The sequence below is a fragment of the Bombus bifarius genome, unplaced genomic scaffold (assembly GCF_011952205.1).
Source record: "Bombus bifarius isolate JDL3187 unplaced genomic scaffold, Bbif_JDL3187 scf7180000007977, whole genome shotgun sequence".
Classification (NCBI taxonomy): domain Eukaryota; kingdom Metazoa; phylum Arthropoda; class Insecta; order Hymenoptera; family Apidae; genus Bombus; species Bombus bifarius.
In genome coordinates this window covers 5,084,356-5,111,482 of record NW_022884362.1, presented here as the reverse complement: position 1 = coordinate 5,111,482, position 27,127 = coordinate 5,084,356, and the positions used below count along the sequence as shown (strand labels likewise).

The window sequence follows — 27,127 nt, the reverse complement described above, 5'->3', positions numbered from 1 at the left end:
TGCTCCGCGACTACGAATAACACAACCTACTCTCTGCCTGCGGCAGAAACAGAACGGCGGTTCCTTAAATGCGGTTAGCGCGTCGCGTTGTTGCACGTTCGTTTTCGTCGGTGGTTCCGCGCCAACTCGCAGCACAGCGTACACGCCAAAAGGGAGAAACAGACGCGGTGTGCCCGGGCATTTTCATTCACAAGGACCGGAGAAGAGAAAACCGGGGTTGTTACCGGAGGAAGGAGGGGTTGGACTGGTAAGGTAGCTGAGACAGAGAAAGAGAGACCGACAGGCGGAGAGGAGCGTGCGTTCCAGATTTCTAAAGGCGTTCAATGATATTCCCGAAGAGAAGGAACGAAGGCGGAGAGCTCCGGATGGCCGCAATGAAGTCGGATTTAGCTGCAGGCTGGATGGTGAATCGGGTCGCACCGAGCTGGGAGATGTGTCTGTGTGCTGCAGCCTCTCATTTTCTCCCCGAACCTCCAGCTTTTCTCCCTCTGTCTCGTTCCCTTTCTCTCCGTACCTGTATAGTGTGTATCTACGCGCGGGCTGCTGATCGCAGTCGTGCACCTTTATCCAACCCCCCTTTCTCCCCTGCTGCTATTTGTTCCTCCGTATATGTGTATATTCGTCTGTCTGTATGCGTGTGTGTGTATATATCTGTGTATATCGGTATATATATGGGTGTGTGTATGTGTGTACGTGTTTGCGCGTTTGTCCAACCGTGCGTGCGTGCACCGGCTGGTGGCGACTGCCACCAAGAGCGGAACTGCATTTTCGCGCGAGTCACGAGAAAAACAGAGATTCGCTGGCTGACGGGTAGACGGGATTCCGGCGTACGAACCGATCTCCATTCGCAGCGATCGTTCCACCGTCATTTGACGCACGAATCGAATGGATGCAACGGAATGGTCGTCGATACCGAACGTCAAGATTTATGCCCGTGCATTCGCCGAATGAACCTTTCACCCCCGAATCCACCGGGACTATCATTCTTCTGGAGTCCGCGTGCCGTAACTCGGTAAAAACGATACAGCTTCCCCAAGCCCCGCTCCTGTCAAACTTTAACCCTCTTTACAGCTCCCTGTGATTTCGTAGCTGTTTCGGTACTTTCGAAGTTTCCATCACATCGAACGTTTGATCTCTGGAATTTCGATTTTCTTTTCTCGGTAATAGGATGCCGAGAATTACCGTGCAGAAGGAACCATACCCCTGGAAGATTCATAGAGAATGTTCTCAAATGACGATTTATTTTTACGCGAGTTGGTAAGAAAAAAGGTAAACCGTACTCTGATGTATTTGACCTGGTTTTACTGAACCTTTACGTATAATTCTTAATACAACCCGTTCCTGACGTGGTAAGGTTCTCCCCAGTTACGTTATGAAAAATTTCTACGTTATAGCCACCGACATCACCTCTCGTTCTCTTTGGCACTGACTTATAGAATTCCCTCTATACACCTGACATACGTTTCCCCCGGCCGCCCACGGTCGCGTTGCTTTTCTTTTACCAACTCGTACATCATACCGTACCGAATATGCTCTGCCGTTGCTTCTGCGTGGGAATTTCCAAACGATCCAGGAGTATTCGAGCCACGCTTGTCAAACTTCGACATGATAGATTTCTCCAACGAAGATCTTTGCTGCCGTCCATTTTAGAATTTGTGGGAAATACGTGATCACATTTTTATTCTGTCTTACTTGGAAAATCGCAAACTACAAATCGACTACACAGCCCCTGTAAAAGAGAAACTTCCACGATGCTCAAAGACGAATCGTTTGAAACGGTAAGCCGTTCGATAAATTTCCAAATCTTCTTCCCCTAAAATGGAAGCACGCTCCTTCGCTTAGCTAAACGCTGTCCACGCGACCCAGTCGAATTTCCCCGATAATTATTCTATCGTGGTAATTCACGGGAGGCGAACGATCGACGATGCAAATTTCGTCAGATTCCGTGGCGGACCGGGGGATCGATTCACGTGTCCTCTGCCAGACTATTCCGACGTCGATGTACCGGCTATGACTCGTGAGAGTCGCCGATTGGCCGGTCACGTAGTACGAACGTTAATTACGCTTCGGTCCCGACTAAGAGGGAACTTTGTTCCCGTGGGATTAGAGCCCGGCGAATTCCGGAATCATGCAGCGGTTCGAGCGGTGTTAACATCGGAACACCGGATACATACAGAAACGTTGCATCTCTCGTGACAGTCCCTTCTTTCGGGGTCAGTTAAAAGTCGATCCCACGGGATTCACGCGGCAACGGTAATCCGTGCATTTACCACTCATCGTGGATGCTTTTACCGGTGTAATCGCCAGCACTAGGCTAATCGAAATTTCCTCCGGCTACGAGCAGCCGCCGGAATCTTAAGGAATTCCTCGGAGGAATCGCTTGCGTTCGCTTTCTCGTTAATGGCACCGACCCTGGCTGAACTCGGGACGCGAGAAGGACAGGAAAGACGCGACGATCCTGTGAAGACAGGAAATTTCCTACGCGACAAAGGAGATACTTACGAGACATAGAGGACGTATTCGAGATTAGTTCAATTACCGTTTGCTTGCCGCGAATCAACAGAGAGACCGAGTTTCGCGTGTCTTGGTCCCTAAGAAGCCTTAGGCTCATCGCTGATACAGCGCCGAGCGGTGCAACGTAATTGCATAATTTATCCTGCACGCGGTGCACCTTGGTTTAATGGATTTTCGAAATAAATTCGCGTAATCGCCAAAGGCATTTTGCGACCTTCCACCGTTCCAATCCACCCGGCCATAATGCGTCCCACCGTAAAATCGGTGCACCTTCAAAGCGAAAAATATATATATTTTTAATCCTGTTTGACGAAGGCAGAACGTTAAGCCACACTGGCGAATTGGAAAACATAATTAACAGAGATGCTTTCACGGGTCAGAGAAACGAAAAGATCTGGAAGCATTATAAACGAAGGCTGTTTGCCGTGAAAAAACCTCGACGACAAGTAATTGCATAATTTATCCGGCGGAATTAGCCCGACGGAAATGAATTTCCAAAATAAATTAGAGCGATCGTAATCGATTCGACCGGCGTTAATCACCCCGAGGTCAGTCGATTCGATAAACAATACAAGATGGAGGATGGAATCCTCCAAACGACGAAAATCGTGAACGCTTGCTGAACGTTCAACGATATGCGAAACGCTTTGAAGCTATGAATACGTAACTCGTTGCCTCGAAGCGCTCCGGATGCTCGAATTAGGCTCGGTTCGAGAATGCGACGCCGCAAGTGATAACGCCTAATAGCATAATTTATACGATATAACGCGTATCGCGACCAAATGCTTAAACTGTGTTTCGAACTGAATAGGTAGACGCGAGAATTTCACCTACGAAGGGTATTTCGTTTAATCGTAACCGGATGAGTCCGCGAATTTTCCCGTAGATTACAACGAAATTAGCTTTACTCTAAAAAAAAAAAAAAGGAAAAGAAAAAAGAGAAAATAAAGGCAAGGAAAAAATAGCAAGAACGTAGAGAGAAAGATGAAGTTTTGGTTGGATCGTCAGAGGACCTTTTAGCGGCCGCATCGTTTCACATGAAATTTGAATATCTTCTTTGAATGTTCGCGCGCCAACGCTCGCTGAAAAGTTAAATACTCGTGCACATTTTTCATCGCATTACCATGGGCCAAGGGTACACAGGGCAAAGGGAGAGCGCGGCAAAAAAACGAGAAGAGTGCAAACACGCTGCGAATGCAAAGCTTGACCAGCGTTGCTGTTGAGTTAACCTCGGAACGCCGTTACTAGACGAGTTAGTGTAACTTTCGCCACGATGATACGAGCGCGGAAAACTTTAAAATTACGCGGTAAGGCTACAAGTTTCGTGGCCAACCGAGACGGACGCGTAGAAATCACCTGCGCTTCTCGGAAAGGCGCCAACAACACGTTCGTACGAGGTGGCAGGAAAATGTCTGGTTTAAGTAGAACAGTCAGTCACTGGTCGGACCGCACCGAACGCGTCCTACGGGTCGGAAATATACTCGTTCCGTGAATTATCTAATCGTAGGAAAACTTGAAAATTTCGGAATACGACAGGTGTGGACGTTAAAAAAGTTTGCATAGAGATTGCATACAAGACAAGGTAGAGGTTGGAGGTTAAATGTACCGTAGCAAAGAAATTAGTCGCCGTTGGTTGTAAGTAGAAAAATGTGGTGTACAGCTGCCCAAGAATTCCAGTTTATGACGCAGCCTTGCTGCGGTTGGTAATAAAAGCGACTTTAAAACGTTGCCGACTACATTTGCGTAGCAACAAATGGAATTAAAAACCTGGTAAAATTTCGTCGCCAAACTTGTCCCAGTTATTGCGCGGTGTCGTAAAGCTACAACGGAAAGGAGTTTCGAAAGAATCATCTTCGAAGTATACAACGCGTCGCGAAACGAACTACAACAAGTTGAATGGCGTATATCGTGATCGAACTTTCTCAGATTGTCTCGAAAGCTATCTTTTTTCCATAAAATCATCTACGCGACCTACATACGTATATCTGTCGTTTCTCACGTCCCTCATTGAAATCTCGCAAATTCGCTCGGTTCCAACCGATAGTAGTAACACGTGGAGCGCGTGAACGTTTCACCGAGATAAACCGAAACGTCTTTAGCGAGATTCTAACGCTTTGGCAGTTTAACTGTCGCATTCCATTCATTTCCACGCATCAACGAGGATCCCGGTTCAAGGATCCGAGATACCGACAGGCAAGGTACACGTCGTGCGAGTATCCAAGGAAGCAATATAGATGAATGAAGCGAAAGTGCGTGGAAGCGAGAGGGAGACGCCGTGGATGCAGGCAACGCAGGGTCGAGCAGAGATGGAAATGACGAAGGCAAAAGGAAGAGGAGAAGCAGGTAGCGGTAAGGAGCGGCCGGAAATGCTCGAAGGTGGTGTTACAGGTGCCGAGGTGCTAGTGCTCGCACGAGGCAGGCTAACGGTAACGCTCGTCGAACGGAATATAGAGTAGGTAGTAGCGAAGTACGTAGGTTTGAGGGAAGGGTTTGCTCGAGAGACCCACAAGTGGCATGCCTCGACGGCGTACGTGTGCGCCCGCCTCGATACGCCGAGCCGTTCTACCGTTCTACCGTTTCACGTCTATCTATCTCGGTCCCCTGCTCTCTGTAAACATTGTACTATCCTTTGAGCCGACGTCGATACCGGCACGTCGTTGATGCGGCTGTGTGTAGGTGTGTGTTTGAGAGCGAGCGCGCGCGTTCACTTCCTTTATAGACATTTTCCGACTCGCGTTACGTGCTCACGCACGCGAGACGCCACGCATATTCCCCGATATACGTATGGTGCAGCAAAGAACGCAAGGTTGCGTGAAAATTTCTCCAAAGATTTCGTTCGATTTGGCAGAGCTCGCCTTAGCTACAGCTTACCCAACCCCTCGGCAGCATCGCTCGATGGTTCTAACTTCTTCTTTCTCTTCGTACCAGTTCCCTCCCTTTCTCCGGCAAATGTAAACATTCGTAGTCGCGAGGGGATGCACGATTTATCGGCGGTTCCCGTTTGATGGTTTTTACAGAGGACGTAAAGTAGATCCCGGGCAAATGTCCTACGCTCCCCTCGATCCCGATATCCTACTACCTTCGGCTAGGCAAATATACCAGATCCCGTCCCTTTGAACCACAACCTTCCGATCTCCCCATCGCGGATACGCGTCCCTGAACCGAACCAATTTTCGGTATAACTCTACTATCGACTCCTTTTTAATTACGAACCCTTTTATCCGGCGGTTGTGTCGCGTTATTAAACGAGTATCTAACTGAGAGGCGAAATTAGCGAAGGGACAACGGGAAAAGGAGCATCGTTACACTCGAAAATATTCTAAATGCGCCGAACGAAATTCGCGAATGAAAAACGAAGGGAGGAGGACGATGTAAAAGGGAGAAAGGCAAAAAACGAGCAGAGGATAACGGGAAAGTTCACGTGCGCCTGAACATTCTCCCGTCCATATGTTTCACTTATTGCAATTCGCCAGCGTGTTTCATTATAATATTGTAACTAAGTCTCGCAAAAAATTGCAGCGTGCTTTGCACGCGTGTATTTGTAAAGGGAGAGAGAGAGAGAGAGAGAGAAAGAGAGAATAGGAAAAGGGAAAGGAAAAGCAGAGGAAAAAAGAGTATTTTCGCAACACGCTTCGTGCTAGCGTTCCTCTATTCCGCTCGTCATAAGAGATCCACAAAGGACGCGCGAGAGCCGCGAGAATGTGTGCATTCGCATCGTGTTACCCTCAATCGCGCCCACCCCTCGTCTCTCTCCGTCGATTTTCCTACGCTGTGTAAACGTCATTTGTCCTTTGAAACACCTTCTCTACGACTATAGCTCGTTAAAGGGCTCCTCGACTGCTTTCCAACACTTTTATCCGCCGGAACGCGGCCACAATCGGTTCCTTTATCTGGATCCGCGCGGATGAGAAAATCATAAAAACCGATCGGCAGCCGTATAATCAGACTTCCACTAGAGCGACTGGAATATCGACGATAATCGACAAGCCATAGCGCTCGCGTTACAGCCTCTTTTCTCTCTCCTTTGCCCTCGCCTATCTTTTATTCACTGAAATAAACGCGTTAATCCGTCTACGATGAGAAGACGCTTTCTTTCGTTTTCTCGTTCTTTCGCGGTTTCCACCGGTGTCGTCTCCGAGCTTCGCTGTGGATATTCTCGGCTATCTGCGGAATGTTTATCGCCCGCGTTTCGTAACTACTCGATACTGCCTGAACGTCCTGAGACACAGCGGAGGCGACGGAATAGAAATTGCGTATTCGCGGAACGACGTACTATTGTAATATACTTAGCACGTTCTTCTCCGCGCGGGATCTCTCTGAAACCAGTTACGTGCGCTCTTAGCTCGCGAGCCAGCATGAAATGAGCTTATATGGGATTCCTTGAAGACGCTCTTCTCCTCGTACCATGCTGCAGAAAAGCTGGAAAGAAGAAGCGTGAAATGAACGCATTCACTCGAAAGGAAACGGGCACTCGTTACGGGACGCGGCACTGATATATTCGATTAGATTCTTCGCTACCATCCTCTTTTCTCTACTAAAATCTTCCCTGTTTCTTTCTCTTCCTCCATACGCGATCGTTTATTAGATCGTTTCATAACACCGTCCGCTAATACGTAACTATCCGGTTGGATAAGTCGGTATAAGGAAGGTGCCAGCAGCAGAGCACCGTCTTGTTATAACGTCGGTGGCCGCCACCTCTCGAGGTACCACCCTGTCCAACCTCTTTGCTCTTTTCACTCGACGAGAGAAGACGAGGAAGAATCCGAGAGGCGAAGTAAGAGCGGAGCGGGCCGCCATTTGGTCCGGACATTAAACCGATATCGTCTTAGATTTTCCATTCTTCCTAAGTACTTACACGACTTCCTTTTTCCCTATTACGTCGCGCCTTTATTACTATCGCCGATTTTGATCTCCTAATACGAAAGCCCTCGATAAACGTTATCTCGTAGATCGCCGGATATTTCGAAGGATAGGGCTAGGTCGGTAAAGATATTATCGACGATGGCGTTATCCAGTCATTGAAACAACGAATTGACTAAAATCGATCGACCCAAAACGTTAATGGGTTACATCGACACGAAATTGTACACCAATTACCATGGAAAACGGTCGGGTTAAAATGATCACTCGTTGAACGCGAAGAAATTTAATGATAAGCGTTCGGTTTAGCTTAATGGCTTAATGACGTTCTAAAATAGAGAGATTTATGATCGTATGGGAAATTTCTTCCGCAAATCTGTAATAAGGTAATTCGCGATAAATTTCTCTCGACTGCGAGAACCGCGTTCGAATTTCCTTTCTCCGGCAGGAAGGAAGGTCGAAATCGCGGAATATTTATACATTTGCTTGATATCGAATCTGGTTACAGTTTCCGGCGATACCTTTGTTTGCGTATCGCCGAAATTTACATTGCAAATACGATCCTCTTGACTTTTCGATTCCACGTGAGAGAAGAGAGCGGAGAGAATATATACATGTATATATATATATATATATATACACACATATATAGTATAACAGCATTCTTGATTCGCGCGCTAAATTGCAAACCCAACATGGACCCCCTTTCGTGTTATCTCGCACGCCGGCCGCCACCGACGTGCAAATTTTTGCCCGGCAATTTTATGCTGCAGTCTTGTATTACCTTAACGACCTTCTTCCCTCGTCTGCCGTCGACGTTCTGGTCGAACATTTTTGTACGTCGAACCGTACTTTAATATATATTCCCTTGCTACCATCGCGCTACCACCACCGACATCCCCCGCCGCTGGAAGAAGTATTAAAACGGTGAAGAAAAGCGACGAGCAATTTCACCCCTTTTTACGGGACGTTTATAAATCATTCGCGAATTTCATTACAGGTTCGCGCGGAGAATTTAACTACGCGCTAATAAACACGACCCGAATCGCGCTCGATCTTTCGTTGGAAATACGACGCTTCCACTTTGACGTTCGCAAACATAGCGCTAAACTTCAACTTGTTTCGCTGATTGTATTAATTTCACGTTGCGAGCCTGACGTTTTCCAATTCGTTTTACTTTATCGTTAATATTCTGGACTCTCTCTCTCTCTTTCTCTTTCTTTCTTTCGTATCCTTCTTGTATTCTTCCTCTGTTTCTCATGCACCATTCTTCTCATTGTCGTTCTCTGTTTCAACTCATCGACCCTGACTTAAGACTCGTGCGCTGCTATCCAAACGTTTGCACAGAGTTAAAGGATGAAAATAATAAGTCAACACTTCGTCGGAGAAGTGGTTCCATGTCGGAGTTTCATTGTCCCAAGTACGAAACCTCGATCGAAAGGTTCCTTGTGCAGCCACGTTTTTCCCTGTGTGCTGCAAGCGCCGTAGCTATATTTTATTTATATTTATGCACGCGCGAAATTCTCCAAGAATTGCTATTCTTGGTACACGGGGTTAAACGCGTCAATAATCGATACTCGAATCTCGAACAGTCCGATTGGAATTGCCACATAACCTGAATAACACTGTTGCGAATCTTTAAGAAATTTCAGGCTGCATTTGTTTATTATGTTCGTTTATAGCCAGAATGCCTTTGTAGCATTCTGGAATCTCGTTTCCAGCACGGGTATCAGCAATTATACATTCAAAGGTTGCAACGTATTTAAGCAACTTTCATGGTTGGAATGTTTTTCAATTTATTTCCTTCTCCTCGAAGAGAACGTCGTATAATCGTTCTTCGTCCGTTTTGAATTAAAGCGTTCATAAAATACAGTTTGTCGTTGTTTCCTGGATGGTAATGGCGTTCATCAGAAAGCCAAGTTTCACGTCGTAACAATTTACTCGAAAAAAAAAAGGAACTATTTCTTTAACAAGTTTCCTGCGCTTTTGCTTTCCGTTTAAACTCTTTAGAATCTTCGTGGTTGCTGAACTATCGCGTTAAAAGAAAGAAAAATCTTTCAATGTGGTTAGTTCTGCGAGCTTTCGTTAAAATCGTCAATCATATTAAGTCTGTGCTTTGATAACCCGTAATAGAACAGTTTTATCCGTCCTTGGCGTCGTACGAAATTTTTTCCACCGAGAAGAAGGAGGAAGAAAATTATACGCGCGATATACGAATGCCAGTCACGGCGAAGGGATCTCCACTTTACTGTTTTCGGGCTGCTTCGCTGTCCTAAGCCAGCCAATTTACGGTGCAAACATTAAGGTCGTCATAAAGTAGCGGCAGTCTTAAGATGCTATAAATCGCTCCACCCACACATCCTTCTCGCGTCGCAGCTCCGCCTGTCAAGCCGGGTTCGCGCGCGTCTTCCTCTCGTTCCTCGTCTTACGGCTCGAATCCGCGAAAGCCCTTGACGAAGCGTACCAACAGCGGTGTATTTCACTTTCGCGATGTAATTTCTCGAGCGCGCGTGCCGAACGAGCTTGGCCAGAATATCGCCTCTGTACCCGTCCACGTTTTTGACGTTGAAGAAACGACGCTTGAATTTGTACGAGTCGGAACAATGGCGACGTCTTAAGGCCGGAACGGTGTTGAATTTGAAAAAAATTGCCGAGATGTTCTTCCATCTCGACTGCCTCTTATTTATCCCTCGCACAATATTCCGCTCGAAATACATTCCGTGTCGCGTCCCGCGGGAATGGAATACCGCGGAAAATTTCGAACGTAATAAAGACGAATGCCGTGTACTCGGTGTCCGTCCTCGTGTTATGAATTATTATTAAACTTCTTCCCTTTCGGATACGTTTTCGTTGCAATTCGTTCACATACAGCGCGCGAATGCCGCGTACCAACGCATCGACACGCTTTGCCACGTATGAGAAATCGGTGTTTTGTCACCGACCGATATCGAATCTCAATGCCGTGAATCGCGGTAACTCGCGCGACTGTCCTGGTCGGTGCGGGAAATGGGCATGCGTTCCAGCTGATAAGCTCGCCACCTCGGTTTCAATGCACAAAGAAACACAGGCGGATGCTCGGCAAGGACCAACTTGGAAATAGCGACGGTGCAACCAGCGCGCGAATTAAATTCCTCTTTCAGTCGTTCGTTCCGTTTCGCAGACGAGAGAATGGCGGAATCGAAGTTAGCGAGACATCAAACGGGCCGAGTCGTTGTTAGTTTTGCTTTTGAAGAGGATGATCGATATATTTGCCGCAGCGAAAGGGAACGACAGCGACTCTGAGTTCGGAAAACGTTTAGTTTTCCATGCAAATTACCGTGAAGCATTTTAACGTTGCACAATGTCGTTTCACGCGTTTCGCTTTATTCTCTACGCGTCACATTCGACGCCTGGTCGGGGTTCTAGTTCGCGTTCAAGAGCCTTCCTTTTTGTTCGAAATAAAAGAGAGCTCGGACGAACTGATGCGCGGCTGGTTTTTAGGTCTTCGTTGGAATAGAGGTCGGTATCGGGAGAACGGAACGTGAGCGCACACGTGACGCGGCTAACTAGCACGGTACGTGTGACGGTATAAACATCCTGGTGTTCCGTGATGAATACGGCCGGTAATTACCGAATGGTAATTACGCTAAAATGATAATGACGCCGCTTCCAGCGTACTGGTAGCATGTTTGCCAAACTATTCTATAATTTTACTACACTGCCGTTGCATCCTATACATCCAGTTAGCCCTATTACACGCTCGAAACTTATTAATAATAACAGCGCTAATAACAATAATAATAATAATAATCAGAGTCAATAATAGGAGGGACGATCGTAGTACCATCGATTTGTATAGATGTACGCAAATTTCAAACTTGTGGTTTCCTGATTTAATTATCGCATTATCCCCGTCGTAGAGCCATCGTCGCTTCGAGCTTCGTTTTTCGAGTATTGCAAGCCGTCATGAACCCGAGCCTGTACGTTTAGAAAGCACGCGCCGCGACGCGCTCAATTGAATTCGTTCGTCCGTTCGTTTGTTCGACCGTGCAAATAGAATTTTGCGATTGTTAATTTCCATAAGCGGGCGCGTAAATACTTAGGGAAATTGCGTTGGACGAGCGACGCGCCGGTTTTTCGGTAAAGGGAGAAGGTGGTGCACGCGAGCGACAGCGATGTTTCTGCAGCGTGTTCGTAATGTCGCAAATGGGATGATAATAATTATTACAGAAACGAGCACTTTGCGGTGAACAACGGTGATCGTGGTAAAACATTAACGATAATGGCATCGTTTTCTCGAAATTGCCGTGGCGCCGGGATCGCACGCGCTCCCGAAGCAACGCGTAATTTTATATAGTCCGATGCTTAACGTCCATCTACTCGATAATCGCGTGCCGCTCGTGACGGTCGACTAGCCGCTTTTCAAGACGTCCAACTTTCCATCTTTTCCCACTTCGTAACCTCTTGCTCTGTACGTTTCGTTACGGTATCAGCAACGCGACGACTCTCGCCGGAAAATGTACGCGAATCTCTTAACGAAGGGACTGCCGAACGAGCTACCCCGTCCCTGAAGTTTCGACGGCGCAATTTCGCGGGACAATCGTCGCACGACGAACCATCAATGACATCGAAAGACCCAGAATACAAACGCGACTAATTGGAACCATGGCCCTGGCCAAAGTTCACCGGGGCAACGTCGGTGGAAGGGAGAATGAAGGGAACACGTAATACCCGTTTATAAAAGCCTTTGTAAGCGAGAAGACACGCCGGTCTGTACTACCCACCACCTATTATGCAAGGTGGTCTGTAATTAAATTGGTAATTAAATTATAACCTGACCAGCATCGATCGATTATTTACGTAGCACGTTGCTCTGTGACGTCGCGACCGTGCGCCATCCAACAGACGGATTTTGACATTATTAACGTTGCCCTCCTTGCCTCTCCTCCTAAGTCCTCCTCCCTCCCCTGTGTCCTCTCTCTGACTTCCCATTTGAGATTCTCATTCCTGGCACGATAACGGCCAGGTAACCGAGACAGTGCCACCAACGAAGGAACCTTGGAAGGGAGCTTCGTGGTTTAATTATCTTCGCCTTCATCGTGGAAGCTGCAACGACGACGACGACGACGAAGACTCCGTCGTCCGTACCAGTGGTTTCCTTTGCTCGACGACGTGACACCGTTTCTAATTCTCTCTTCCACCCGACCCCTGCCCTCCTCTGCCAGCCGATTACATTATTAATATCAACGCCCAGGCCAGGCTGGCGCCCGGGTAGACCGACAAGTTTTTGCCAGACGCGGCAATTTAAATGTATGTATGGCGGAACACGCGAGCACACGGAGAATTCGAAATTATCGAGAGAGAATCGAACCGCGCGACGGTTCCGTCGAGCCTGAGAGAGAGATGCTTCTCTCCCTTCGAGACCTGGCGATTCCACACGACCGACTCGCGGTCAACGACATACGAGCGTGAATAAATAAAAACTCGAGCAAGCAGGAATATCGGAGGCTCGAAAAGCGACGGTTGAAACTGCACGGTGATAAAAAATTGATCAGATAGCCGTAGCGAGATTCGAGGCCGGACCTTTTCGTTGTCAGACGAACGCCCTACCAATTGCGCAATCTAGATCGTTGGAAGATATTTCCGGCCTAATCTTTGGAAATGGCTACCGCCTACGGCCCGACCGATCTGATAAACACCGCCTATGTTCTCGACCACGCAGGGAAATCGATCTCGTGAAATCAGCGTAAAAATCCCGCTATCTCCCTCTGTCCCTAACTCGAAATAAACTTTCGACGAGCTACCACTCGGCTAAAGTCGAGGGATAAGGGCGATTAAGACGATTTTCGAGATTGTCGCGTGCAACTTCGGAACGGATAGCGAGCAAACGATCGTTCGAATCACTTTCTCCCTCTTCGTGAGAGAAATTTTTCCAATTTCGGTCGAAATCCTATTGCGTTTAAGGACTAATCGCGTTTCTGCGAACGATAATAAGCGCGATCGGATTCAAGAGTGGACGCATCGACGCACGCTTAGCTGATTTGATTTCCACAATTTCCTGGGGAGCCAGCGGATTGTCATGCGGAACGCGAATCGAGCTATAATTTAGATCGTGCGTCGGCGAGAGAGCGAGAAACGGGAGGGTGGTGAGAAGGGCCAGCTCGTGACGGCCAGCGGTCCGACTGGGATAAATGTGAGAGACGAGACAGAGAGAGAGAGAGAGAGAGAGAGAGAGAGAGATGGGGAACGGATTGACAGTGCGAGAGGGTGGAAAGTGGGAAGCGGTAGAGCGGAAAATAATGCAGCGTGCAGAATTACAAATTACACGCTACAGAAGCACTAGGTCCCTCCCCGTAGTAGAAGAGGAGCTCTGTTCGTTCCGTTGATTACACAAACAACATTCGTCGTCGCGCAGAGGGTTAGAGGGAAAGAGCTAGAGGAAGAAGAGGTTGTAGGGAAATAAGGGATGAGGACTGCGCGAGCGGGTGGTATCAAACGTAGTCGTTACAAAGCCGGCTATTAATCTTTATTACAAACAATCCTCTGTGTTAATTCCGTGTAATTTGCCGGCAGTCATGTTCCACGACATTCTCTGCCTACGGGATGTCGTATACGCGTTGCTTTCTCGCCGACCGCGACGCGTTTTCGATTTAATTGTCTAACTCCCCGGAGGGAACTACCGATCGTTCCCTTGTAAATTGTAACAACGCGAGCAGGACCTGGATAGAGCTGCGTTGGGAATATAGCTCGTAGTAAATATCATTAATGCGCAAATATTAATACGGTTTATTAATACGATTCGGATTGATTACCTTTACTTGTGAAAACAAGTTCATTGCGGCCGCGTGGACAATTTGATTCCACTCGTTTACTCACCACACACATGCGCTAAAATACGTTCGTATCCTCGAAGAAACTATTCGCCCGTGATATTATCTTTTGATTAATTCGATCTACCGGCTACCATTACGTGGCAAGAAATACCGGTAAACACGGAATCACTTTCTAGTATGCAAAATAAGGTTCTTATCGTGGCGCCATTGAACGTAAAACCGAGCAAAATGTTCGTACGCGGCAAGGATGCGGTTTATTTAAGAAGTATTTACGTCACTGTTTATCGAATTTTCTCCACGCCATTTGACCGTATCTACGGGCGCAATTTTGCCACGATCTAGATTTACGCGAACCATCGAGAATCGTCCACGAGACCCGGAAACGGTCTTTCCCACTAGCTCCAGCCCCGGTATCTCGATTGACCAATATCTCGAAATAACAACGAGCAAAGAATCTTCTGGGGATGATGTTCGAAAGCGATAAGGAACTAGTAGTATCCCGATATTCTGCCCCTCCGTCCAACAAGCTTCCGATCGCTTGTCCGCGAATAAGAGGTAGAAAAAAGCGTGCAAAAGAAGGAACTCGAGTTTTACGCTTCAACGTACACGTTTTAGCGCGCTCCAAACATCTACAAACACCTGCTGTATCGACTACATCGTTTCTTCTACGACCGTGGTCTAGCTTCCACGTTAGCTCCTCGGCGGAGACCTCCCTTCGGATTATAAGGCGGCACCGACCTAACGTTCTTTTTGCGGCAACATGTCCGAACAAGGCGGGCATCGATTTCGCATCTTCGTGTCTCGCTCGTAAGAGCAGAGCGCACACTAAGCCGGCGCAACCAGACCAGAGGGAAAGGACGACTTCCATTATCCGTGCTCTACTTTCACGCTCGACGTTTCACACCGCACTAGCAGCCTGTCGTTTGCGGAAAGAGTGAGTCGTAACGCGACGAAATTACCGCGCGTATGGCCAACGTGAACCCAAGCTTCGCGGCCTTAAACTTAAGGGCGGATGGACGTTCCGTGGATATTACTTTTCTATTCCCGCCATCTGGCAACCGACCGGGATGCGTTTCTACAGAGCGTCAAATTCCAGGAAACTTCGATTCTTTAATTCGATGGATTACGTTGCCCTAGTTGGATCATCGTGTCTAGTTAGCAAGGACAGTTAATTATTACCTGTTAATTGGAAAATTCGTAACGTTCGTTGATAAACAGCAACGTAGTGGAGTGATCGCGTTGTTCACGGAGTTCGTTCAACTTTTATTGGTTTTATCAACCACCGGATGCATCCTATCAAACGTCAGATGAATTCAACGCACGCACGCGTTAAAGTTTCACACGTTCCCTCTCTGTTTTCCATCAGACGTGCTTTTTGTTTGCTCGACGAAACAAAATCGAAGAAGCTTGTGAGATTTCTCGACCGATACGTAATCGCATTTTTCCTCGGCCACGAAAATGAAAACATTCGATCGCCAAAGGGAACCTCGTTAATTTAAAATACACTTTGCGATGGAACTTGGGCGATGATGATATTGCAGCGCGGACTTAGCAAGTCCGCGAAATCTTGCCAGACTTGGCAGACTTAAACGGCGTAACTTTCACGGAACCTATACAATATTCGAGTCGAGACATTCTCTTAATTATCGCAAATTATTCATGAACTACATCGTAACCGTGGAACAGTGTTCGGTGATACGCTTAGGTTAGCGACCACGTACACCGCGTCTTGCTGGCGCGACGATTAGGATGTTCAAAGGGCGATGCGAAATTCCTCGCCTAATAACGATGTCGAGTTCATAGGGAGAACAAACAATCTCTCGAGCGTTTTTCTCAGCTGTAAGTAGCTAGTAGTCGTGTTTGAGGACTAAGCTTGGCGAAAGGTAATCTATCAACAGATTAGGCAACTTACTCGCCAAGTAGTTGTTCCTAACAAACGACTTCCAGCATAGCCATTTTTCTTGCCACAATTCCCGGAAACGGAACTTCAGATATATAAGAGCAAAGAATCTTTCCAGCGAATTCAGTCAGCGAATCTTCCTGCCGCCCTGGAAGAATCAAACTGTTGGGCAAACAGATTTCTTCTCGCTAAGTCTAACGGGCAAACGAAGTCTACCGCCGGAACATCGCGGCGAACGTTCCAGAAATTCGACGAATACCCTCGATGATAGGGGGTTGAACTTCTCCCGAATCGGTTCGACCAATATTCCAAGTTCGTGTCTACGTGTGTCTATCGCTAGCGAATTTGCGCGAGCGTGTGGGATCGTGAATTTACACGGTTGCATCTATGTTTCGACGCTATCGACATCGGGACGGTGTGCAGCGAGTGGCGGCGGCAGAACACGATTTTGAGCTCTTTGGTATCGAACATCCGGGCAAGCTTGACGTTAGACTATATACGGCGAAGATAATCCACTGCTAAGCTCGCTCGATTCGCAAAGACTCTACCGTTTGCTTGAGGATTTGCTATTTCGCTTGACTTCCTTCCGCCCATCGGTCCCTCCTTCTCTTTCACTTTCGGTACACCTCGCCTCGGTGTTTCGACTATTACCACCATCGTTGTCTCGAAACTGCTCGACGTACCAGTTTTCCCGGCGACTGGGCGAAACAGTTGCCGGAGAATTGGTCGAGGAACGGGATAGAGACAGTGAAGAAGGGCGAAGACGCGACGAGAGAGAGGGAAAAATCGAATCGAAGGCGTTGATGGTCTAACGAGTAAAAGGCAGAAGAGGAAAGAAAGATGAAAAGAAAAGACCGAGATGGCGGGAACGTTTTGTTGCCAAGTGAACAACGAAACGTTGTTGTTCCGAGCAGGAAGCTCGCTGCCACGCGATGATAAGAAAGAATTCGCTCTTTATCTCGGTAGGCGGCCAGCTTGCAACGCGAAAATCCTTCCTGCGATTTTATTCCCGAAACGCCGCCTGAAAATAATTCTGCATCCTGTCTGCAGAGAAACCAACGTTCCCTTCGCCGAGAATCTTTATCTCGCGAGGAAAAAAATAAAAACCTCGACTCCATGGTGGATAGGAAAAGAAAGCTGGCATCTCGAATTGAGCTTGATCTTTGTAGCGTACCGTGTTCGCGGAGCTTGTAAATTCTTTGCAAGCGATAACAATACGGATAGAAGGCATCTGAAGATAGTCAGTCGATGCAGATGCCGTGAAACATTCACGAATCCACGAATCTTTTTGATCAACATCAGCCTGCCCGAAGCTATAGTTCCTAGATCTTTGATAAATTATTTCTTGAAACTTAGATGACTAATTTAATTTGGTCCAATTATATTTCAGAATCTGTTCACCGCGCCATCTTCTGCCTGCTACGTTGAAATTCACGAAACAAAATTCCAAGTTTGCTAAAATTGCGCATAAAATTCGACTAGCTCGTTTCGAACGAGACATATTTTTCACAACTCGCAATTCCATCGAAACTTGGTGCGATCCGGTACGGCAAATTTCTTTGCCAACTCGGTCGGTGCGCTTAACAAATGCATTGAGTGAATTTTAAACGAAAGGAAATGGAAGAACACCGGAACAGAGGAGGAAGAATAATTAATTACCTTTGATATCGATTCATCATTCGAAATTAATGCTAATTCACTTCGGAAGATTACTCCTTCCCTTTTTCCCCTCGCCCCCGATGATAATAAATGTGAACTTTTCATGGCAAAATGGCTAAATGCGACTCCCATAGTAGGCTATTGATCGATCGGGTCGGATTTATAGATTAATAAATCGCACGAGTGCATTCATTACCGGCTCGCACGACACACCGTCCAAAATTGCTTCGAGCTGATACTGTTTTCGCGGTGGCGCGATGGCTAACCCAGGAAACGAGGATAAAAATGGCAGCGCGTGCCTCGCGTCGATTCGTTCCAATTCGATCGACTGCCGATTTCACGAGATATAGAGAGAGAGAGAGAGAGAGAGAGAGTTGTTATAGAATGGGAAAAGAGAGGAGAGAAAAAAAAAGGAAAGCGAGAGGCCGAGAGAGCGATACCACCTGGCATCGGCCAATCGGCTCGATTATATCATCGTTTCACGCGAACAGCGCGCCAAATATTCGATTTTCATGTGGCGGTGAAGAAAATCCAATACTTGCCATCGGTTTTTCCCTAACGTTTCGTAATTACGTATTCATCGCAGCATAAAAGGGAAATTTGTCGCCTAAACTATTCTGCTATAAATACATAGCTTATACATAGCTTAATTCGTCTATTTTTAAAACCGACCCCAATCGTCGATGTCTAAGCATTGTTTCGCAAAGTTTGCGTCATTTTCGTGTCTCGTGACGCGCGGGTCGCGTAATCCTACGTTAGGTAATCGCGCACGAATTAACCATAGCTAATTAGTTTCGGGACGCACGCGGTGTAATTGCAGCCCTGTCCCCGCATCAATTTGCCAGTCTCGGTGATCTCGGGCGCGAAGAGACACAAACGAGAATAGAAGGAGATAAAGCGCGCTTGCTCGTTCCAGTGTGTACAGTGGCTCGATTAAAATATTGCACGCGGCGCGTATTTAGACCGGAACTCTACAGCACCGTGGAAAGAGCGAGAAGTTGCGGCTCGTATTCAAGGCAACGGATGCGCGTTTCACCGTACCCCGGATCATCGTTTGTTCGAAAAGGAATCTCCGCGAGCAGCCGACAGAAATCTCTTACCGGTATTGGCTGGTCAGTGGTCAATGAACGGCGCGTGGCACGATCTGAAAGAGCGAAATACAAAAAAGTACGAGTTCTTGCACGGTTCGCTTTTCGAGAATCCACCTAGACGTATTCATCGTCTTTGCTAGCCAACAAGAAGAAGACGAGGAAGAGACGGCGCTGGCACGGTGTTTCCAGCCATTTTTCGCTACTTCGCAGAAAGAAAACCGGGTAAACGATGAACAAACATTCGTCGATACATCGGTTCCTTTCGCCAACGTACGAATTCGCGTCAAAGAGACCGCAGCTCGTATCTTGCCGTCTAATCCACCGTAACTTTGATAAGCATAGAGCTTATTCTAGGCTGACGTTGCCTTACAAACTTCGTACTACTTTCGTTTCTCAAAGTCTACCTATCGAAGCGTAGCGTTCATCGGAGTCGTATACGTTCTCTCGCTTGTACGTGTAAACCCGCGACATTGGGTCGTTGTAATCCCCTAGTTCGACCTATCACATGGTAGTAACCCCCCGCGGAGAGAGGATATATAAAGGATGTATAAATACGTCGGATTTCTATTGTTTTCCGATCTTCGGAGCACGCTTCTATCAACGACAAGTTGTATTTCATGGGCACCGTAAGACCCTATCAAGGCCAAGAGCCCGACGATAAATAATCTCTCTGCCCAACTGCTTGTACTCTTTCTGGCGCGATAAAACGCATCGATCCAGAGCCATTCTGTCCCGCAGGATAAATGCTCGTCGACCGGGTGTGCACTGGCCGAGCTACACCCTCTATCGCATCGCACGGAATGGCACAACGCTGTGCAGCTTTATTCGTTCACAGTGCACAGCGTCGTCCATCCGCGCATACATAAGCGCCACGCTGTTGGACGGCACGAATAAATAAACCGATATTCCGGTGACGGAATTGCAAGAATTTCAGCCAGCGGCCAAATGACGAGGTCCAACCGGCAGCTGCGCCAACCGTTCACGCTCGACAACGCGTTCGTGAACGACTCTTTGTTTCGACCCTTCGCGTTTGTTCGTTCACCGTCAGCCGTGCCATCCCACACGATCATTCTACGAATGACTATTCCATCATGGGCTCCTTGATTACCGGTCGATGCTAGAATCGAGAGTGAAGAATTAAAGATACGGGTGCCAGCTGTACGAGATGTCATATCGAGGGGGAAACAATTTCCACGGTGACGAGTTCGCCGAATGAAAGATGTTATGATACGATGCGCGGACTGACTGCTCGCGCGGCATATCGCGGGAATGAGTGAGAATGAGCGATAAAAGCCGATTGATTTCTCTTAATAGGAGCACGCCGATAGAATAGAGAGCAACGCATGTGACAAATAGCTCGAATTTGTCATCCGGAGAAAAAGCATTGTTATATCGGAGAGCAATCGATTTGTACCAGTCATCGTCCGCTATAGTTCTAAGAACTAGGCAAGCGAGGCTCGTCGGAACCGTATGACTTAAAGACACGCGACTTCGAACGATCTTAGAAATGCCCGGGAAATTCATCCATCTTCAACGGCAGATATGGTTGCTGCAAAAAGCAATATTAAAACATCACGATGTACGAGCAGATTTTTGAATTCCGTCGCCTACCATAGCTCACCTGCACGCCAACTCTCTTTCCGTCGAGCTCATCCTGAGAGCGCGCTCATCCTGCATTGTCAGTCGCAGCTGACAACGCGAGTGGAACAACGAGCGGATTTGCATGCGATCCAAGATCTATTACGCGCGGCCAGAAACGCTCGCAAGCGGCACGGCACATTTTTCTCTTTGTGCCTCTCTTTCTCTCGTTTGCATTCCGTTTTCAGCCAGCGTCGACCGATTCGATTCGAAGCTGCGCGCGCTACCAGGTTAATTTGAGTGGAAATCCTCGTTTCGGCCCGCGTCCCGCTCCGCCCCTACGTTACACGCACGACCGGCCAAACGATGCAATTTTTTAATACTCTTGGATGACCGGCCGTTACAGCAAACAGGCGGTAGACGACGCTCGCTCGTGTTTTCCATGCGGCGAAGGTTAAACACGATGTAGAAAAGTAGCCGTCTTCCGTTCCGGGAAACCAACGACCGTAATTTCTGATATTGCTACGCGTAATTGATTATCGGGAATTATCGATTCGAGCGGAGCGTACACGGGATGCCGCCGTCATTTCCACGAATGTAACGGACAAAGGGGGGGAACGGTGTATGGATTTGTCAGGCGCGAAACCAGTAAAACGATTCGCGGTCCCATTGATGAAATGAAACATTTTTCCGTAATGTTCGGCTACGAAGAGAAATTATACGAATGTGGTAATAGGATGATGATGGTGATGGTGGTGGTGGTGGTGGTGGTGGTGGTGGTGGTATTGTAACGCGTTGAACCGATGGAAAACGAGCGTTCGACGTACCGACGGGAAACGGTCGGGTGTAAAACGAATGTACCGTGAAATAACAGACTGCTCGAAAAAAGGTTTTAAAAGAGCTTAATTCCATTATTTAACGAAAACATAAACACACACGCGCTCGTGGTCCACGCAGCGACGACGCACTGGTTGCGCGTTGTTATTTTCTCGATACCCGTGATACCCGTGTGCAAACGTGTTTAAACAGTTCGCGTAACACGTTTCCCTGGCACTCCATTCCGCGAGTAGACTTTTTTACGGATCAACTGGGAACAAAAACACTTGGAAAACAACCCGTTTGGTAATCGATTTCGATTATTTATACGCGCGAGATTGTACTCGTTTCCAGTTGGAAAATACTACGCGCTTTCTATGCCTCTCTCTCTCTCTCTCTCCTTTTCTTTCGGTTTCCATCGAAAGACACGAAATACCCCGGTATCAACAGCTCCGTCAATTATTTACACGCTGTTCGCTGGAAAGACGCGTACGTCTTCTAAAAAGTCCGCGCGAAACTGAAATAGTAATGCTGTGGTTTACATTTGTTGCGACCGAATTGCGCTCCACCGTCGAATGCTGCTGCCGTATTATTCACAGGCATCGCTGCGAGCGAAAGAGAACTAAGCCTCGAGCCCGCTAACTTTTCTTATTCCGAGCTCGTAGCACGTTGCTGCGAGCGTCTCTAAGTGCAAGCACGCCCGGCTGCATATCTCGGAAATGCGTCGGTTTACGAGATTAGGACTCGACTAGACGAGAGGATAGAATGTAACCGAAACTTTTTCCCTCGTTCTCGTACATTTTATCCGGCGGCCGCGCTGGTCCTCATGGTCTTTTCGCGCGGTTACCATCGTCCTTCCCTTCATCCCCAAGTTCCTTCGCGGTGACCGAAAAAAAAAAACGCTGGGCAAATAAATATAGTCAGGCCCCGTATTCTTTGCTAAGGTATTGTGGCCGGCGCGACGCAGTAAAATACGATGCTTTTATTATCCCATGAGTTTTAGCATGGCGCAACGCGGCCAGAATAAACTCTCGAGACGGGGTAAACTGCGGGAGTAAAACCTTTGCGCCCAGGCTAAACCAGACGGGATCTTCGGATCTCGTATCTCCTATTTATCATACAAACTTTTCTTCATTTTTTACCCGACCTGACACCGGGGGTTACCCTTCCGGGCTCCGATCCGGCAGAAATGGCGATGGATTTGGCGCGATGAAACCGATCCCCCGATACAGACCAACACGAACATCGTACACTACGTCGTGTCGCGTCGGTGAGTCAGAGCCGACAGAGAAAAAGAATTTTTTAGCCACGTGAAACGTCGTTGGGCAACTTTTTGCGATTGTCGCGATGCTAACACTGCGGCAAGGGAAGAACGGAAACGGGAAACGAGCAGGAAAACGGTGAAAAACACAGTCGGGGATGAGAAAGACGAGGTTAGCGCGAGATAGATCGCGCGAGGACGTGAAAACGAAAAAGAGAAAGATGGAGGAGACCAGGCAAAAAGGGCGACGATGGAAACTCGGCTCTCGTTCATAACTGGACTCGACTTGATTATGGTCGCCACGAGCGCATTGGCCGTTTCAGCTTTGGCGGTTGCATCGAACGAGGTGGCCGCTAATGGGCCGGATATGGGTGAAAAATTATCTCGGCTTAATGCTGGCGCCCGTTTTTCGTTATTAGCCGGGATTTTAAGATTCCACAGAGAGTATCGTGGCGGGAGACGACAGTTCGTCCAAAAGAGAGAACGGTAGTGAGAAAAAGAAAAGGAAAGAGAAAGGGAAAGAAAAAAATTGATGAGATATATCAACGACCTCGCTGCTACATCTCGTTCGTAGGCTGACCGCATTGAAATTTATTCAGCGATTAAACGTTTGATCGTCGCACCAACCGGTACACGCAATTCCATTAGAACAGGCTGGACGGTTGATTTCTAACGCGAACCCCGGAATAAACTAATTCGTACGATTAGCCGGTAGCCGCGTTATTCCATTACACTGGGTCCAACTATTTATAACGAGAATCGGTGTGTATCGAACGACAAGAAATTCCGACTGTCTGCTATTTTCGTTAAATAATACATTAAATTCGAAATACGCGACTAAATGAAATAGATAAAAATACCGTAGAAAATAAAACGTAGAAATACGTTGCATTATAAGGTCATGATCGAAGTTTAAAGGGAAACAAACCGCTGATAGCTATCAGAAACGTTCGATATACCGCTCTTAATTGTAAAACATCTCCAAACGGCCAAATTCTTTCACAATGCCAGCATGATCGAAGCAATATATTACGAAATCACCCCCTAACTATTTCATGATTTATCAAACACCGCATACACTTAAGAGGGGTGGCAATTGATCGTATCCGAATCGAGCCGATTCGGCGATGCAACAAAGACCAGCCGCGCGGTTCTTACGCTCGAGAGCTTATCGTCGAAAATGCAGGCGAATAAATCGGCGCGTTATCGGCTGTACTGTCAATGGGTGGAGAGAAGTTATCGGCGGTGGACCGTTGCACCCCGTGAAACGTTCACGGAGGCGCGCTCGCGCGATAACGATGCAACAGATTCCCATCGATGACGCCAGAAGTACGTAATCGGGCTTGGTTCGGTGAGCACACCAACCTCGCAGCTGATCGACCCGCAACTACGATGTCCCGGAGATTACGGGATACTCAATTAAGGGATTCGGTATCATAGAATTCAAGAGCTTCGGATTAAGGACGCTTATCGCAAGAGTAACTTCAGATTATACACCGCCGTGTTTCGTCGTTGCATCCTGCGTGTCGAATTCTATCTATTCGCCCGCGACTCCTGAATAACATCGCGAGTTGTAGCGATTATTCGCACCAAGCAGCGCGCTATAGGTTTTCCAATGGCTGGTGAAATTCCGGAGCGTCCAACGAACGTTGCTTTTCCATCGAAATTCTGTAGAGACGAAAGAACAGGACGAGATACAGGAATACCGTGACTAGTGCAATCGATGCCAGATACTATCGCAAGGTAACTGACCTTCGATCATGTATAATTTCAAAGCGACTGTAGAAAAACAAGTAACGCTAATGCAGCGGCATATGATTTGCGCCCTGCTACCACCGTTAGCGTAGGTAATTAGTAATATCTGATTAACTAAACCGGAATGGAATCGGATTAAATGAAATCGGAACGCAAATCGCGGGACCTCGTAAATCAGCTTATCCAGCTGCGACTTGTCCTTTATTCATTGTGTTTGAGCTTATTTGCAGTTACATTCTACATTTACCGTCTATTGCTCCCGTGCCGATAAATATCCTACCATTATCGTTGTCATTAAACAGCCTGTCGTACCCTACAGTTGATGATTAATTTTAAATCCCCATAAATCACCTATTTAAATCGTTCGTTCGCGCCGTGACAAGCGTTCGATGACGCGTGTTATTTGATGAAAATTCACCAAGGCCGATGCCCTGGCCCTGTCTATATCGTTGTCCTAAATTCGAGATTCCAGCTAATCTATCGCTCGCCTTCGTATCATTTACGAAAGTAAGAAAAACAAGAGTAGGATACACGCGATCATCCGAATATGTTTACAACCGACGATGTAAACAGACTCGAGCAGCGAAACGCATATATCGAGATTCCTATCTAATGTTCGAATGTAACTATTTGAACGCATTAAAATACACGTCGATATACCAAGGAACGTAAGGCCACGAAACAAGGTCGAGGTAAAGCAACGTGTAAAAAAAAAAAAGTGACAGTGAACTCACCGATCATCGTAGACGAAACCCGCTTGCAGGGTGTTGCAGTAGAGGGCCGTGGCGACGAGGGCGCAGGCTACGGCTAGGATATCCATGTCACATCGTGGCGAGGACGGTGGCGGCGGCAGCGATGTCGACGGTAGCGGCGGTGACCTCTTAACTTGTTGCACGTCCGCGGGCCTTCCTCTTCCACCACCTCCACAGCCCCTCCTTTTCCACCTCCTGGCTCCAGCGGTTCGCCGTACGGCGGTCGAGACGTCCGCCGGACGGTCCAGCGACCGCCGCTCTGACGCCTGCCCGGATGTATCTCGCCCGGGACGAATGTCGCTGACACGTCGCGAGAAACGAGCCAGTAATCAAGCCGCGGCTTCGTCGTGCCGTGACGCGCGACGTAAAACGATCTGATCGGCCGAATCGTCGGTGATGCTTCGGAGACGACGTTCGAGAACGCGGCTCTAACGCGGCTAACTCGATCGTCAATGTTCGTGACGTCAGACCGTCTGTGGAACGGTGGCGCGGAGCCTGGACATCGGTGCTCGACGCGCCGGATTTCCGGGGAACACGCGACGGAGTGATCGCGGATCCACTGGCTGCGTATTTATTATCGTCCCGCGCTCCGAACTCGCTCCTACCTTCCAACGTATTCTCCTCGAGTTTCTTTCTACCAATTGTCAGCGAACAACCACTCTCCGCGACACTTATCTCGACGATATCACTGGTTGACCGATCGCGTTCTCCGTTTGATCACTGTTGAACGCGACTCGAATCGCGATCACTCATTGGAAATCGAGTTTACGTTAGATTACGATCGTGCGACGTTCCACGTCGAACTGCGCAATTTCCAGTCCGTGCCGTTCCAACGATTTTCGTGCAATGTTATTGTAATCGAAGAGCAACACACGCGACCGCTTTCCTCGCCGCGATAAACAGGACTGGTGCGACGCGACAAGGTCGGTCACCATTAACGATGTGTTTTCGGGCCGAGATTCACCCGACGGTTTCTCCCGAACGAGCTGGCGAGAATGATACGTACAAGAAGGTTTTCTAATTGTAAGAGAAACAGTGAATTCGGTACAACCGCGACGCGGCGCATGTTCCGAATGCGGAACGCCAACTGTCGCGCGCCCCCCGAGGACGAGCGCTTTATAGAAGCGGGAGACGGGCATTGATCGGACAGGCGCTTGCGCTTGCCCGCTTCTCTGCTCTTTCTCCTCCTCTTGCCTCCTCCTCCCACCTCCTGCTCCTCATCCTCCGATATGCTTCCTGGTCCTCCTTCGCTTCTCTCTTCCTCTTCTCTCCTCCTCTCCTCTCTCTTTCTCTCTCTCATCCTGGGCTCTCTTCTCTGCATGCTTCTCGACAACCTTGCCACCCACTATCTACGACCGGCCGCGTGCACGATGCCGACCACGACCACGACCGCGACCAACGGACTGGATTAACCGCAACCCCGACGACGCGACGTTGCTGACCGATAGCTGGCCTTTTAGAAAATGACGCGCAACGTCGTCTACGGAGCCTCCGCCGCACGCGACGCGTGCATCTATGAATTCTCGTCTTAGACTTTTTCGAACGTCTTGCGATATCGCTAGGTAGATAACAGTTGACTGGAGACACTCTGCAAGAATAATAGTTACGTGTCCGCCTTTAGTCGTTGAATCAGAAGAATGCTGATACGAGATAGAGAAAAATGGGCGCGACGATTGTAATCGCGCGAAGGAAGAAAAAGATGGATGATGAAGGAGAAAAAAAACGCGCAGACAACAGGTGTTAAAGAGATTCTAAGATTTCTTTTCTCCGCGAGTTAGATCGCTGGTCCGCAGGTTGGTATCGCGATATTAAATAGGGTTGCCGTGGCTTGTAACGTGCTCTCTGTCCCTCGGTGTTGCCGTTTCAGTCCTCTGCACCCTCAAATTACCACGATTAATCACTATAGTCGCGAATAATTAATTGCGCGCAAGGGGCTGCGTGAAGCGTACATTCGTCATGAGTATTGTTTTAACCGTTGCAGTTGCGCTCGGTGATAGTATACTTAGCCGTGGCGTACACGACTGCACCCATCTCTCTTCGAACGAAAGACATTCTCGCAGAGTTTTCAATTAACCAAATGAATGTGCTGAATATCGTCCTTTGCATCGGATAATGTGTTATTCAATTGC

General features: G+C 47.8%; 1 protein-coding gene across 2 annotated transcripts in view; it reads right to left on the bottom strand.

Annotated features, from left to right (window-relative positions):
* The window catches only part of LOC117204054 (protein O-mannosyl-transferase TMTC2-like), a 166,738-nt gene extending 140,986 nt beyond the window's left edge, over positions 1-25,752 (bottom strand). For both annotated transcript variants that reach the window (XM_033441054.1, XM_033441056.1), the window contains exon 1: positions 24,981-25,752. In XM_033441054.1, coding sequence (XP_033296945.1) covers positions 24,981-25,066 — 86 coding nt within the window. In that variant the 5' untranslated portion in view covers positions 25,067-25,752. The remainder of the gene's footprint in view (positions 1-24,980) is intronic.
* Positions 25,753-27,127: the final 1,375 nt, after the last annotated feature.